The sequence below is a fragment of the Sebastes fasciatus genome, chromosome 15 (assembly GCF_043250625.1).
Source record: "Sebastes fasciatus isolate fSebFas1 chromosome 15, fSebFas1.pri, whole genome shotgun sequence".
In the NCBI taxonomy this organism is placed as follows: Eukaryota; Metazoa; Chordata; class Actinopteri; order Perciformes; family Sebastidae; genus Sebastes; species Sebastes fasciatus.
Genome location: NC_133809.1, coordinates 3,502,138 through 3,517,314, shown reverse-complemented (window position 1 = coordinate 3,517,314; position 15,177 = coordinate 3,502,138). Strand labels below are relative to the sequence as shown.

General features: G+C 37.5%; 1 protein-coding gene and 1 long non-coding RNA gene across 2 annotated transcripts in view; both read left to right on the top strand.

Moving 5' to 3' along the window:
• LOC141783620 (uncharacterized) overlaps positions 1–15,177 on the top strand; it is a 218,608-nt gene that overhangs the window by 119,541 nt on the left and 83,890 nt on the right. The window contains exons 19-20 of the mRNA XM_074661012.1: positions 10,372–10,437; positions 14,662–14,727. Coding sequence (XP_074517113.1) covers positions 10,372–10,437; positions 14,662–14,727 — 132 coding nt within the window. The remainder of the gene's footprint in view (positions 1–10,371; positions 10,438–14,661; positions 14,728–15,177) is intronic.
• LOC141783639 (uncharacterized) lies at positions 3,884–5,244 on the top strand. Its single transcript, XR_012597322.1, has 2 exons — positions 3,884–4,455; positions 4,592–5,244. It is a non-coding gene; the product is annotated as an uncharacterized LOC141783639 (long non-coding RNA).

Below are 15,177 nucleotides of genomic sequence, written 5' to 3'. Positions count from 1 at the left end.
ATATATATAAATTTATATATATATAAATTTATATATATATATATATATTTACATTTACAAATATATGTATAAATACATATATATATATAAACAATTTCCCTAACCTGCATGTCTTTAGACTCTGGGGGGAGACAGAGAGCAGTTTGGGGGGATGGGATCAAGCAGAAGTTTAGTTTCACTTTTGTGTTTTTCTCTTCAGTCAGTAGCTTTGTGACGCAGTTTATTTCCACCATCTAAAAGGTATTGTAACTACTTTATTACTTTATTAATCTTATCTCCAGGGTCTGTGTAACATCCGTTTATTCAATTATTACATTTAATTCCGAACAACAACAAAAATAAACAGAAAACGGGTCAGAAAAGCGGTTTTATCTATTTGTTTTTAAAATAAGGGTAACAGTGCAGCGCTTTATGTAGGCCCACTGTTTTCTCCTTCTTAAAATAGTCTAATAAACAAGAAGAACAAGTCTCATTTATGTTATTTAGTTTTAATTCAACACTATGATCAACATCCATTTCTTCAGGTCATTTATTTTGTTGTTTAACTGAGCAAAAAGAGTGGACAAAAGCTGAAACTCAACCTGCATTTATCTTTCTCTATTTTAAGACTATAAAATGGAACAATCGATGACGAACACACAAACAACAGCAGCTAATTCTTCCATTAGAGGATTAGAAACCTGCAGATGTTGAAGTTTACTTGATATAACCACAATGTCAGATCAATGTGCTGCTCAGCTTGTTTTACCTCGTCTCATGGACTTTACACCCTGATCATATTTATATTGTCCTAGAATGATCCCACATGATGGAGTTAAAGTGGAAAGTACTTTAAAAAGATTGTAGAAATCACTGAGTGGGAACAGAATCTACTTTAATTTATCTTTTCTGATGCCTACTTGTTAGTTTCTGTGTCTGGATGTCTAATAATCTAATCTCCCACCCTGGTGGTCTTTCTCTCTTGTCTACTAGAGTCCATACCAGCAAAATGTCCCTTCTAAAGTAAGCTTTAATTTACATTAAAATGTAACTGCATTGATTGACACGGTTAAAGTTAAATAAAACTACAGTCGGCAACTTTTATGAAAAATAACTTTTTGTCCTGTTTGCCCAAACTGTCACTATATCCTGTAATATAATCTGTAAAAAAATCAGGTTCCTCTGCAAGACTGTTAGAGACAAAAATGAGATGATTACAGGGTCGTGTGTGATTATCTTTCTTCCAGATGCTCAGAACGTCGGCGTACTAGGTCTGACCAGTTACAAGATCTCTTAAATGTTAAAGAAAGCCGTCCACCTCCTAACCAGAAGTAAGTTTTTACTGACATTAAAATGTTTCCTCATTAAGAACATTTTGTACAGTCACACATCACATGTAGAACCTCTTCTGCTTTATTCCACACCCTGTTATCATGTTTGAAATCAAGTTGGTTTAATGTTTATTTTCATACTGATGAAGTAACAGTAACTATCACTTGCTGCAGGCCGGACTGTTATTCTTCCTCAGAGGCAAAGGTGAAGAAGTGGTTAAACCCCCGCACCGATGATTTCAAAGAAGGATCCTCTGTTATGTAAGTTTTTATTAACATTAAAATGTAACTGCATTCATGAACATTTTGCACACACACAGTTGGGTTAGGTAAATAATAATAGGTTAGGTAAATAAGGTTATTATATATTAGAACTATTTATTAACTGATTAAATACTTGAGTAGAGGACACACCTGTTCTGAGTCTTATCTGGGTTGTGAAAGGTGAAATATCAGTGTTCAGATGCAGCCACCAGGTTTGTTACTAAAACACTGAGGGGTGAATTCACAAAAGGATTGTGCGGCTTTTGTAGCCGCTAAACCTGCACAAATAAGACAAAAAGAAACTCTCAAAGAGGGTGAAATACACCCGTAACTGTGCTGCTTAGCCAACAGCGTCTCGGTGCTCCTGTGATAATTACACATATTTAAATTAGGAAATATTCTGACATTTGGTGCAAAATTGTCCCTTTTCTATTCAAATGAGTAGAACTGCCCCTCTTAGTGGATTAGTTGAATAATTAGTTGTTTTGGTCTCAGTCGACTTAGATTTCTTTAGTTGATTAGTTGTCTTTTATGCTCTTTTCATGCTGGATGACGTATTTCCAGGAGCACATCTCTGATAAACACCAAAGTTAAAGTGGTTCTTTAGTGAGATTCTTTGTTGAGTCTTTAAATCAACTAATGTTCTAGGCTCTGTGTCTGTTCAGAAAACGTAGTCATGTGGTCGCATTGTGAATTTCAAAGAAAGCCCCTCCTTCTCCTAACCAGAAGTAAGTTTTTATTGACATTAAAATGTTGCCTCATTATGAACATTTTTACAGTCACACATCACATGTAGAACCTCTTCTGCTTTATTCCACACTGAAATCCTGCTGCTTTTGCTTTTAATGTTTATTTTCATACTGATGAAGTAACAGTAACTATCACTTGCTGCAGGCCTGAAGATCCAGACATGGACTCTGGACTGAACCACCATCATCTGCTTCAGCCTCCAGACCTTCTGTGAGTCTAATCTGTTAAACTCATAAACATTCTTTCACACTCTTTTTGAATATATCCTGATGAAGCTGTGAACATCATTAAAACCTTTCCAGCATGGTTACATTCATCTTTTCTGTCGCTGACAGACACTAAAGTCAGTAAAATCATCTTCCTTTTCTTGTAGACCAGAACAGCTGTGAATGTTTGGGCCTTTACATCCTTATAATACTCATATTGTCCTAGAATGATCCCACATGATGGAGTTAAAGTGGGAACTACTTTAAAAAGAGGAGGGAAAACATTGAGTGGGAACAGAATCTACTTTTACTGAAATTCTCTGATGACTACTTGGTAGTTTCTGTGTTTCCAGCAGTGGATGTTTAATAATCTAATCTCCCACCCTGGTGGTCTTTCTCTCTTGTCTACTAGATCTTCTACCAGTGATACGTCCCTTGACTCCGATGTGTCCATGAAGAGTGATATGTCAAATGGTCGACTCATTAATTTCCCTGTCAAGTAAGCTTTAATTAACATTAAAGTGTAACTGCATTGATTGACACGGTTAAGGTTAAATAACATACTTGGTTAAAACTACAGTTGGCAACTTTTTAAAAAAATAACTTTTTGTCATGTTTTCCCAAACTGTCACTATATCCTGTAATATAATCTGTAAAAAAATCAGATTCCTCTGCAAGACTGTTAGAGACAAAAATGAGATGATTACGGGGTCGTGTGTGATTATCTTTCTTCCAGATGCTTATGGGAAAGTCAACGTCCTTTGTCGACCAACTCACAAGGTCGGCGTATAAACTGTGAAGAAAGCCGCCCCTCTCCTAAAAAGAAGTAAGTTTTTACTGACATTAAAATGTTGCCTCATTATGAACATTTTGTACAGTCACACATCACATGTAGAACCTCTTCTGCTTTATTCCACACCCTGTTATCATGTTTGATATCAAGTTGGTTTTAATGTTTATTTTCATACTGATGAAGTAACAGTAACTATCACTTGCTGCAGGCCGGACTTTGATTCTTCCTTAGAGGCAAAGAAGAAGAAGAAGAAGGTGAAGAAGGTGAAGGAGATGATGGTGAGAAGATCCCGCACCGATCCCGTACCGAGGATTTCTAAAACAGATCCTCTCACAAGTAAGTTTTTATTAACATTAAAATGTAACTGCATTCATGAACATTTTGCACACACACAGTTGGGTTAGGTAAATAATAATAGGTTAGGTAAATAAGGTTATTATATATTAAAACTATTAATTAACTGATTAAATACTTGAGTTGAGGACACACCTGTTCTGAGTCTTATCTGGGTTGTGAAAGGTGAAATATCAGTGATCAGATGCAGCCACCAGGTTTGTTACTAAAACACTGAGGGGTGAATTCACAAAAGGATTGTGCGGCTTTTGTAGCCGCTAAACCTGCACAAATAAGACAAAAAGAAACTCTCAAAGAGGGTGAAATACACCCGTAACTGTGCTGCTTAGCCAACAGCGTCTCGGTGCTCCTGTGATAATTACACATATTTAAATTAGGAAATATTCTGACATCTGACAGACGGGAAGTCTTCAGACTGTCTGTGAGTCAAACCTCCATTTACATTCCTTCACACACTTTATGCAATATATTAATGAAGCTGTGAACATCAATAAACTCTTCTATTTTCAGAATACTTTCATTTGTTTTTCTGTCACTTGTATCCAGACTGACAGACGCTAAAGTCACACAATATTCCTATATTGTCCTAGAATGATCCCATATGATGGAGCAGGATGTTAAAGTGATTGATTTTCAGAAGGTGTTTAGTTTTGATTATAACTTATTGATAACTTATGGTAAATTTGATCAACCTATGTGGGAGCATTTCACTATTTTTTCAGACATTTCCTAATTATTTTATCTATAAAGGGTTTCTCAAATTAGTTCACAACATACTGTATGTTATCATGGTATAAAATTACATATACCATGATAGACATGTTTATCCATATCGCCCACCTCCACTTGCAGCTTAAATCTTAGTACCCACTGTATGCATTTTAAATAATGTGCTGTGTTTCTATCAGGAAAAGAGACGAGGTGATCCAACAGTTTGGTGTCTGAAGTGAGATGGAAACAGCGTTGAAGCATCTGCGAATATAAGAAGAAGAAGGCACTTTATTAATTCCCGAGGAGAAATTCTATTTTTTAACTCTGTTATATATTCACATTATGTGTTTCTGATGCTCCTGAAAATCCCTTTAAACTCCAATAATGATTGCTTTTATTAGCATGAGTTGCAGTTCTTCAGTTATATAGCAGTTTGTATGTCAGGAAATGATCCTATTTGTATTTGCTAGCTGTACATATGATGCTTAATCCCTTCAGGTGAAGTCTCAATATCTAAATCAGACCGGTTATGTTGGATGTTCGGTTGACTTCAAATTGGTTAATTGCTGGCATTTTGTTGCCAGGTTTGTCTGTCTGTCCTTCTGTTAGCAGGATTACTCCAAAAGTCTGCGATGGATTTGAATGAGTGTAATTCAATTTTGTTTTACTTCCATTCAAAGCATATTTGCCCAGTGCTGCTTTTAATACCAATATCGGTATTTATTTATTAGTAGTAATATCTCAAACAAATTTAACTGAGAAGTTATGGTCATACTGTGTTACAACTAATCAATCTAATGCATTTCAAAACTAACAATTATTACAGTGAGAATAAAATCAAGTGTTACTGATTACATTTGTGGTGTCGATCGTGTCTTCTGGAAAAGTGGATTCATCCATTAACAGATGAATAAAATGAAGAGGAACTGCTATAAAAATATCAGAATCAGAAATACTTTATTGATCCCCGGGAGGAAATTTGGGCGTTAGTTGCTCTTACAGAATATAAACATAAATAAATGTAAGAAAATATAAATAAATGAGTAACATGTAAATTATGTAAGTAGTATAAACAAATATATGTAAAGAAATATAAGTAATACAATTTAAGATTAGAATATATGAAATATGTACAAATATTTGCATTAAGATGTGCAATATATAACAAATAACCACAGTGCAAATAATAAATACTGATAATAATTGCTGAGAAGTGGGATCTATGAAGTGTGTTAAATATAAATGCCAGAATGGTATAAATAAGAATATTTCTTGAAATGTACAGTATAAATGCAGTATTAATGAATTATTGCACAAATTATTCATTATTCATCAAATCGTCAAACTTTATTTTTTGACAACTGGTTTAAAAACAACATCTTATTAGTAATCTCTAAACTCTGAAGGCCTCCTGAAATATAAAGATTCTTTTTTAAATTAAAATACCAAATTGCTAAACTATTTTTCAAACAGCTCTTTGCTCCAGTGAGTCCCTTTGACAGATCCATGTAAAAGTCTTTTAGGTAAAGTGTGTTTTTATCTTATAATCACATGAATAATATCAGAAAAATCAGAGTTTATTATCAGAAGGACACTGTTACTCTACCAGATATCTTAAATATCTGTTAACAAAGTGATTGTTGGAGCCATAATGTAGTTTGTTTTATTTGATCCTTCCTTCAACACAAGGTGACATGCAGTTCTGACATTGACCACAGGGTGGAGCATTAATGTAGGAAGTGTATATAGGTAAACTCCTCAGGTGATGACAGTCAGGTGTGTGAGACAGGAAGCAAACAGTTTATGAGAGTCTGAATTTGCTGAATGGAAACAGATTGGACAACGCTATCTACATAATGCTGGTGAGCAGACAGTCAAACTGTGAAGAAATGATATACAGCGCACATGGACATTGGTTTATTTGTAGTATTTGTGTTTAAAGTCACTACAGGGATTTTAATTTTATTCCAAATAATAGGGGAGACCAGGGGCAATTGTAACATCCCAAATATCTCAAACAGCTATATATATTTATTTATTCATTTATTTAGATTTTGTATCCATCTATTAATAATGAACCTGACCTGCATGTCTTTAGACTGTGGAGGAAGTCAGAGAGCAGTTTAGGTGCCAGATTGTGGAGATATGGGATCGCCACTGGCTGCAGAATCTCATCCCGATATCTCCCTGCATTGAGATGGCCTTCAATGATGACAAACCTTGTTTTGCCAGTGAGGGAGATGCCCCCCCCCACACCATGACACTGCCCCCACCAAAAGCTGTTACTCCATCGGTGCAACAATCAGTATAACAGGAGAATACACTGTTTACCATTGACAGAGCATTTTGGCAAATGTTTCTTGGGTGCTACCCACATAATCAGCTGTGCTGCTCATCCCACAAATGCATGATCCTTATAAGTTGGACATCATTGTGAAGGTAAATAAACAGGCTTTCCAACCATGTAAAATACAATGACCATTAGCATTGGAACAACAGAGAAATAATCCACCAAACACAAGTTTACCAACTTTGTTTCCCAGTTTATATATTTATATATATATATATGTATATATATATATACACACACATCTCTTTCTCTCAGAGACAGAGAGAGAGATGTGGGAGGAAGTCATAGAGCAGTTTTGGAGGGATCTCTCTCTCTCTCTCTCTCTCTCTCTCTCTCTCTCTCTTTGGGAGAAAGGGATGGGCTCCAGCAGATAAACTTCTGCTTTTTTTCATGTGTTTTCTCTTCAGTCAGTAGCCTTGTGACGCAGTTATTTTCCACTATCTTAAAGGTATTGTAACTACTTTATTACTTTATTAATCTTATCTCCAGAGTCTGTGTAACATCCGTTTATTCAATTATTACATCTAATTCTGAACAACAACAAAAATAAACAAAACTGGTCAGAAAAGCGGTTTTATTTTGTTATTTTTAATAAGGGTAACAGTGCAGCGCTTTATGTAGGCCCACTGTTTTCTCCTTCTTAAAATAGTCTAATAAACCAGATAAACAAGTCTCATTTATGTTGTTTGGTTTTAATTCAACACTATGATCAACATCCATTCAGCGTCGGTAATATGGAGTAGAACCTGCATCTGATTATTTTATTAGGAGTCAAATGTGACGTGTTGCTGTTTTCTTCGTCTTTATATCGGTAGTCTGAGAAACAAAGCAAACAATCAATCTACTATTTAGTCGTTTCACTGAGTGAGAAAAAGCAGAAACTCCATTTCTCCACTTTAAGACTATAAGATAATGAAAGTACTGAGAGATGAACATGTTGTCACATGCAGCAAGTTCTTCAGTTACAGGATCTGAAACCTGCAGATATTGAAGTTGACTTGATGTAACTGTACTGTCAGATCAATGTGATTAGTCATTGATAACTTGTCTCAGTCCTAATGTATAATTAACCCTTATAATAATCTAATAATAATAATAATCCATGTTAAAGTGAGGAGTGGGGTAACTGGGTTACTTTACAGAGTCAACTTCTACTGAACTTCTCTGAGGCCTACTTTGTAGTTTCTATGTATCCAGCAGTTGCTGCAGCTGGATGTGTTTCTTAGTCGTCTTTTTATTGAGATAGATAAGCAAACATCTACCAAAAATTCTATCGTCCCAAAATAATGTGTTAACAAAGGGAACTGTATATACAAAATACATAAATAGAAATAAGATTGATTAGATTATATTCACCAGAAGTATAAAACATTACATGTCCCTTATAAATTAAAAAGAAAATGTCTTTATTCTTTAATTTGATTCTTTGATGTTCTCTAATCTAATTTCTTTCTCTCTCGTACCAGAAGTGATACGGAAAGGAAAGCTTCCTCTACAGCCATGGGGGGCTGTTACAGGTCAGTAACTATTATATTGCATTAAAAAAAAATAACTCCTCTCTCAATTAAGCTTTTATACAACCATCAACAGACACACACACACACACACACACAAAAACACACACACACACACACACACACACACACACACACACACACACACACACACACACACACACACACACTCACACACACACACACACACACAAACACACACACACACACACACACACACACACACACACACACACAAAAACACACACACACACACACACACACACACACACACAAAAACACACACACACACACACACACACACACACAAACACACACACACACACACACACACACACACACACACACACACACACACACACACACACACACACACACACACACACACACACACACACACACACACACACACACACACACACACACACACACACACACAGGGTTAAATCAACTCTCTCTGGGTCATTTACTCTCAGCTCTGTGCAGTCAGTCAACGGAGTGCAAGTGGGTGTTTTTGACAGCTCAGAAATCATCTGGCGTTATAAATTATATCACATAAATAAGAAAAACGAATGACTGGACTAGTCCTGATTTTGAGGCTGTAGATTGGCTTGGCACATTATTACTTAAACCTGCAGTAGGCAGAATATCTTTGGCATCATTGGGCAAAAACTCTATAATAACCTTTCATCATATTGTAATTCAAGTGTTCTGAGAGATAACTAGACTTCTGCTCCTCCTCATGGCTCTGTTTTCAGGCTTTAGAACATTTAGCCCATTACGGGAGACTTTGACCAATCACAGGTCATTTCATTGAGAGAGCGTTCCTATTGAGCGTTCCTATTGGCTGTGCTCCGGCTGGTGCTTGGTATTTCCTCAACTGATCTCAACATTGCGTCGGCGTCACAAACCTTCTCATTTTACAGCTAAACCGTGCACTACAAGATGATTCTGAAAACATCTGAGGAGAGAAAAAGGCATTAACGTAACATGATATTGATTCATATTTGATCAGCGCTGCCTAGTTTGACCGTTTGGTCGGAGTTCATGAGTGATTGACAGCCGGCTCAGAGACGGCAGACTCCAGATCAGCTCTGATTGGTTGATTTCCTCCGGTCAGTGAAATCCTGCAGATGCCGTTAGGAGCAGCAGAGAATACCGGAGGACACAGACGAACATGATTTACTACTGTCACGATATAGCGAACGTTTTATAAAAATAACTTTTTTTTAATCATATTTGCTCCATTTCTACCCACTGCAGCTTTAAATGTCAGGGTTTAGATTATCGTTTATCATTCTATCTTTTTATTAACTGCTTACATAATTGAGTTGAAGACACACCTGTGCACATGCACCTACAGTTTCCTGGTTATGAGTCTTTTCCTGATAAGGTGAAACATCAGCATGCAGATGCAGCTACCAGGTGAACACTGAGTTCTAGCAACATTAGAGTTGTAACTAAAGTTCAGTTGTCTTTTTTCTGCGTGGCATGGCGTCATACAGAGTTTAGATTATGATGTTTGCTTATCACAATAAGCATTACATAACCTCTTTTGCTTTATTCCACACTGTTATCCTGCTGCTTTTGCTTTTAATGTTTATTTTTATACTGATGAAGTAACAGTATCTATTACTTGCTGTAGTTCAAAAGATCCATCGGTGAACCCAAAGGCAGCTGTCCGGCGTTCGGTCCAGCCTCCAGACCCTCCGTGACTCTTATCTGTTAACCTCATAAACATTGTTTCACACTCTTTTTGAATATATCCTGATGAAGCTGTGAACATCATTAAAACCTTTCCAGCATGGTTACATTCATCTTTTCTGTCGCTGACAGACACTAAAGTCAGTAAAATCATCTTCCTCTTCTTGTAGACCAGAACAGCTGTGAATGTTTGGGCCTTTACATCCTTATAATACTCATATTGTCCTAGAATGATCCCACATGATGGAGTTAAAGTGGGAACTACTTTAAAAAGATTGTAGAAATCATTGAGTGGGAACAGAATCTACTTTTGCTTAAGTTTTCTGATGCCTACTTGGTAGTTTCTGTGTTTCCAGCAGTGGATGTTTAATAATCTAATCTCCCACCCTGGTGGTCTTTCTCTCTTGTCTACTAGATGGAGTTACCTGAGGACACCCCCCAGAATGTCAATCAATGGTCTCCAAGAAAGATCCTCTCTCATGTAAGTTTTTATTAACATTTAAATGTAACTGCATTCATGAACATTTTGCACACACACAGTTGGGTTAGGTAAATAATAATAGGTTAGGTAAATAAGGTTATTATATATTATAACTATTTATTAACTGATTAAATACTTGAGTAGAGGACACACCTGTTCTGAGTCTTATCTGGGTGGTGAAAGGTGAAATATCAGTGTTCAGATGCAGCCACCAGGTTTGTTACTAAAACACTGAGGGGTGAATTTACAAAATGATTGTGCGGCTTTTGTAGCCGCTAAACCTGCACAAATAAGACAAAAAGAAACTCTGAAAGAGGGTGAAATACACCCGTAACTGTGCTGCTTAGCCAACAGCGTCTCGGTGCTCCTGTGATAATTACACATATTTAAATTAGGAAATATTCTGACATTTGGTGCAAAATTGTCCCTTTTCTATTCACATGAGTAGAACTGCCCCTCTTAGTGGATTAGTTGAATAATTAGTTGTTTTGGTCTCAGTCGACTTAGATTTCTTTAGTTGATTAGTTGTTTTTTATGCTCTTTTCATGCTGAATGACGTATTTCCAGTAAACTTCTGAGCACATCTCTGGTAAACAGCAGATTTAAAGTGGTGCTTTAGTGAGATTCTTTGTGGAGAAACTCAGTTTTACAGATCTGTCCGTTAAATCAACTAATCGATTAGTCGATGAAATTGTACGAGTGTTAGTCTTTGGTCGAGGACAGCCCTACAAATGAGCCTCATTGCAAAAACCGTCCAAGTCTTGCAGCGCTAATAGCCACCTCTAACCTCTGATGGCCTCCTCCTGAAATATACAGATCTTTATTAAAATACCAAACTCCAAAAGAGACCATTCCAGCTCTTTGCTCCAGTGTGTCCCTTTGACAGATCCATGTAAGTGTCTTGTAGGTAAAAATGTGTTTTTCTGATGATCACATGAATAATAGAGAGTTTATTATCAGAAGGACACTGTTACTCTACCAGATATCTTAAATATCTGTTAACAAAGTGATTGTTGGAGCCATAATGTAGTTTGTTTTATTTGATCCTTCCTTCAACACAAGGTGACATGCAGTTCTGACATTGACCACAGGGTGGAGCATTAATGTAGGAAGTGTATATAGGTAAACTCCTCAGGTGATGACAGTCAGGTGTGTGAGACGGGACTGTTCACAGAAAGTAGCATCATTTTCATTTCATTTTGTACAGTCACACATCACATGTAGAACCTCTTCTGCTTTATTCCACACCCTGTTATCATGTTTGAAATCAAGTTGGTTTAATGTTTATTTTCATACTGATGAAGTAACAGTAACTATCACTTTCTGCAGGCCTGAAGGTCCAGACATGGACCCAAAGGCAGATGATGGTGGTTCGGTCCAGTCTCCAGACCCTCCGTGAGTCTAATCTGTTAACCTCATAAACATTCTTTCACACTCTTTTTGAATATATCCTGATGAAGCTGTGAACATCATTAAAACCTTTCCAGCATGGTTACATTTATCTTTTCTGTCGCTGACAGACACTAAAGTCAGTAAAATCATCTTCCTTTTCTTGTAGACCAGAACAGCTGTGAATGTTTGGGCCTTTACATCCTTATAATACTCATATTGTCCTAGAATGATCCCACATGATGGAGTTAAAGTGGGAAGTACTTTAAAAAGATTGTAGAAATCATTGAGTGAGAACAGAATCTACTTTGACTTAACTTCTCTGATGCCTACTTGGTAGTTTCTGTGTTTCCAGCAGTGGCTGTTTGATAATCTAATCTCCCACCCTGGTGGTCTTTCTCTCTTGTCTACCAGACTGGCTATAGAAAGCTTCATGAGGCATTGCAGAAACTCAAGCAGTGCCCATCTTGATTCCAAAGAAAGATCCTCTCTCATGTAAGTTTTTATTAACATTAAAATGTAACTGCATTCATGAACATTTTGCACACACACAGTTGGGTTAGGTAAATAATAATAGTTTAGGTAAATAAGGTTATTATATATTATAACTATTTATTAACTGATTAAATACTTGAGTAGAGGACACACCTGTTCTGAGTCTTATCTGGGTTGTGAAAGGTGAAATATCAGTGTTCAGATGCAGCCACCAGGTTTGTTACTAAAACACTGAGGGGTGAATTCACAAAAGGATTGTGCGGCTTTTGTAGCCGCTAAACCTGCACAAATAAGACAAAAAGAAACTCTCAAAGAGGGTGAAATACACCCGTAACTGTGCTGCTTAGTCAACAGCGTCTCGGTCATCATCATCATTCCTCTTCTTCCCCTATGGGACATAAGGCTTCAATGAGCTCTCTCCATTTTATACGGTCCTTGGCAGCATGTTGGGCCTCTCCCCATGACAGGTTCATCTTGTCCAGCTCCTGTGTCACAGTTCTGCGCCAGGTGGATTTGGGCCTCCCGGGTTTTCTTTTGCCTGGTGGTGTCCATCTTAAGGCGACTCTCGGGATCCGGTCCTGCTCCATTCTCAGCACATGGCCTAGCCATCTCAGACGTCTGTGTGTAATTTCCTTGATGATGCTACGGCTACCGGTTTTTTTGTACAGTTGATGGTTGGAGATTTTGTTTGGCCAAAAGATCTGGCATATTCGTCGGAGGCATCCATTGTGAAAAACTTCCACTCTCCTCATATCACTTTTGATCACTCGCCAACTCTCTGAGCCATACAGCAGAACAGACTTGACATTGCTGTTGTACAAAAGCATCTTAGTTTTAAGGCTGTATTGCTTGGACCTCCAGATGGAACGGAGTTGGGAGAAGGCACCCTGAGCCTTTCCCAGCCTTGTTTTAATGTCTTTCTGCACTGCACTATCTTTACTGATGAGGCTGCCCAGGTATGTGAACTCTTCCACAAACTCAAGTGGTGCCCCATTTACAAGAATGGGTGCTGCAGGGGTGGAGTTTACACACATCACTTGAGTTTTGGAGATGTTGATGTTTAGTCCAACCTGTCTGGCAAAGTTGTTGAGCCTGTCAGTTTTGGCCTGCATGTTCGAGTGGTTGGTTGTAAGGAGAGCGATATCGTCTGCAAAGTCAAGATCTTCCAGCTGAGAGAACAGGGTCCACTGGATGCCTCTGGGTTTGTCTGCTGTGGTGTTTGTTGTGATCCAGTCTATGGTAACAAGGAAAAGGATGGGAGAGATGATGCACCCCTGTCTCACTCCGGACTGTACGGAAAACCTTTCAGAGATGGTATTGCCCATGATGACACTGCACTCAAAATGTTCATAGAATGTTTTTATGATTTGCGCCTCGGTGCTCCTGTGATAATTACACATATTTAAATTAGGAAATATTCTGACATTTGGTGCAAAATTGTCCCTTTTCTATTCAAATGAGTAGAACTGCCCCTCTTAGTGGATTAGTTGAATAATTAGTTGTTTTGGTCTCAGTCGACTTAGATTTCTTTAGTTGATTAGTTGTTTTTTATGCTCTTTTCATGCTGAATGACGTATTTCCAGTAAACTTCTGAGCACATCTCTGGTAAACAGCAGATTTAAAGTTGTGCTTTAGTGAGATTCTTTGTGGAGAAACTCAGTTTTACAGATCTGTCCATTAAATCAACTGATCGATTAGTCGATGAAATTGTACGAGTGTTAGTCTTTTGTCGAGGACAGCCCTACAAATGAGCCTCATTGCAAAAACCGTCCAATTCTTGCAGCGCTAATAGCCACCTCTAAACTCTGATGGCCTCCTCCTGAAATATACACATATTTATTAAAATACCAAACTCCAAAAGAGACCATTCCAGCTCTTTGCTCCAGTGAGTCCCTTTGACAGATCCATGTAAGTGTCTTGTAGGTAAAGTGTGTTTTTCTGATGATCATATGAATAACAGAGAGTTTATTATCAGAAGGACACTGTTACTCTACCAGATATCTTAAATATCTGTTAAAGTGATTGTTGGAGCCATAATGTAGTTTGTTTTATTTGATCCTTCCTTCAACACAAGGTGACATGCAGTTCTGACGTTGACCACAGGGTGGAGCATTAATGTAGGAAGTGTATATAGGTAAACTCCTCAGGTGATGACAGTCAGGTGTGTGAGACGGGACTGTTCACAGAAAGTAGCATCATTTTCATTTCATTTTGTACAGTCACACATCACATGTAGAACCTCTTCTGCTTTATTCCACACCCTGTTATCATGTTTGACATCAAGTTGATTTAATGTTTATTTTATACTGATGAAGTAACAGTAACTATCACTTGCTGCAGGTCAGAAGGTCCATTCATGGACTCTGGACTGATCCACCATCATCTGCCTCAGTCTCTACACCGTCAGTGAGTCTAATCTGTTAACCTCATAAACTTTCTTTCACACTCTTTTTGAATATATCCTGATGAAGCTGTGAACATCATTAAAACCTTTCCAGCATGGTTACATTCATCTTTTCTGTCGCTGACAGACACTAAAGTCAGTAAAATCAACTTCCTTTTCTTGTAGACCAGAACAGCTGTGAATGTTTGGGCCTTTACATCCTTATAATACTCATATTGTCCTAGAATGATCCCACATGATGGAGTTAAAGTGGGAAGTACTTTAAAAAGATTGTAGAAATCATTGAGTGAGAACAGAATCTACTTTGACTTAACTTCTCTGATGCCTACTTGGTAGTTTCTGTGTTTCCAGCAGTGGCTGTTTGATAATCTAATCTCCCACCCTGGTGGTCTTTCTCTCTTGTCTACCAGACTGGCTATAGAAAGCTTCATGAGGCATTGCAGAAACTCAAG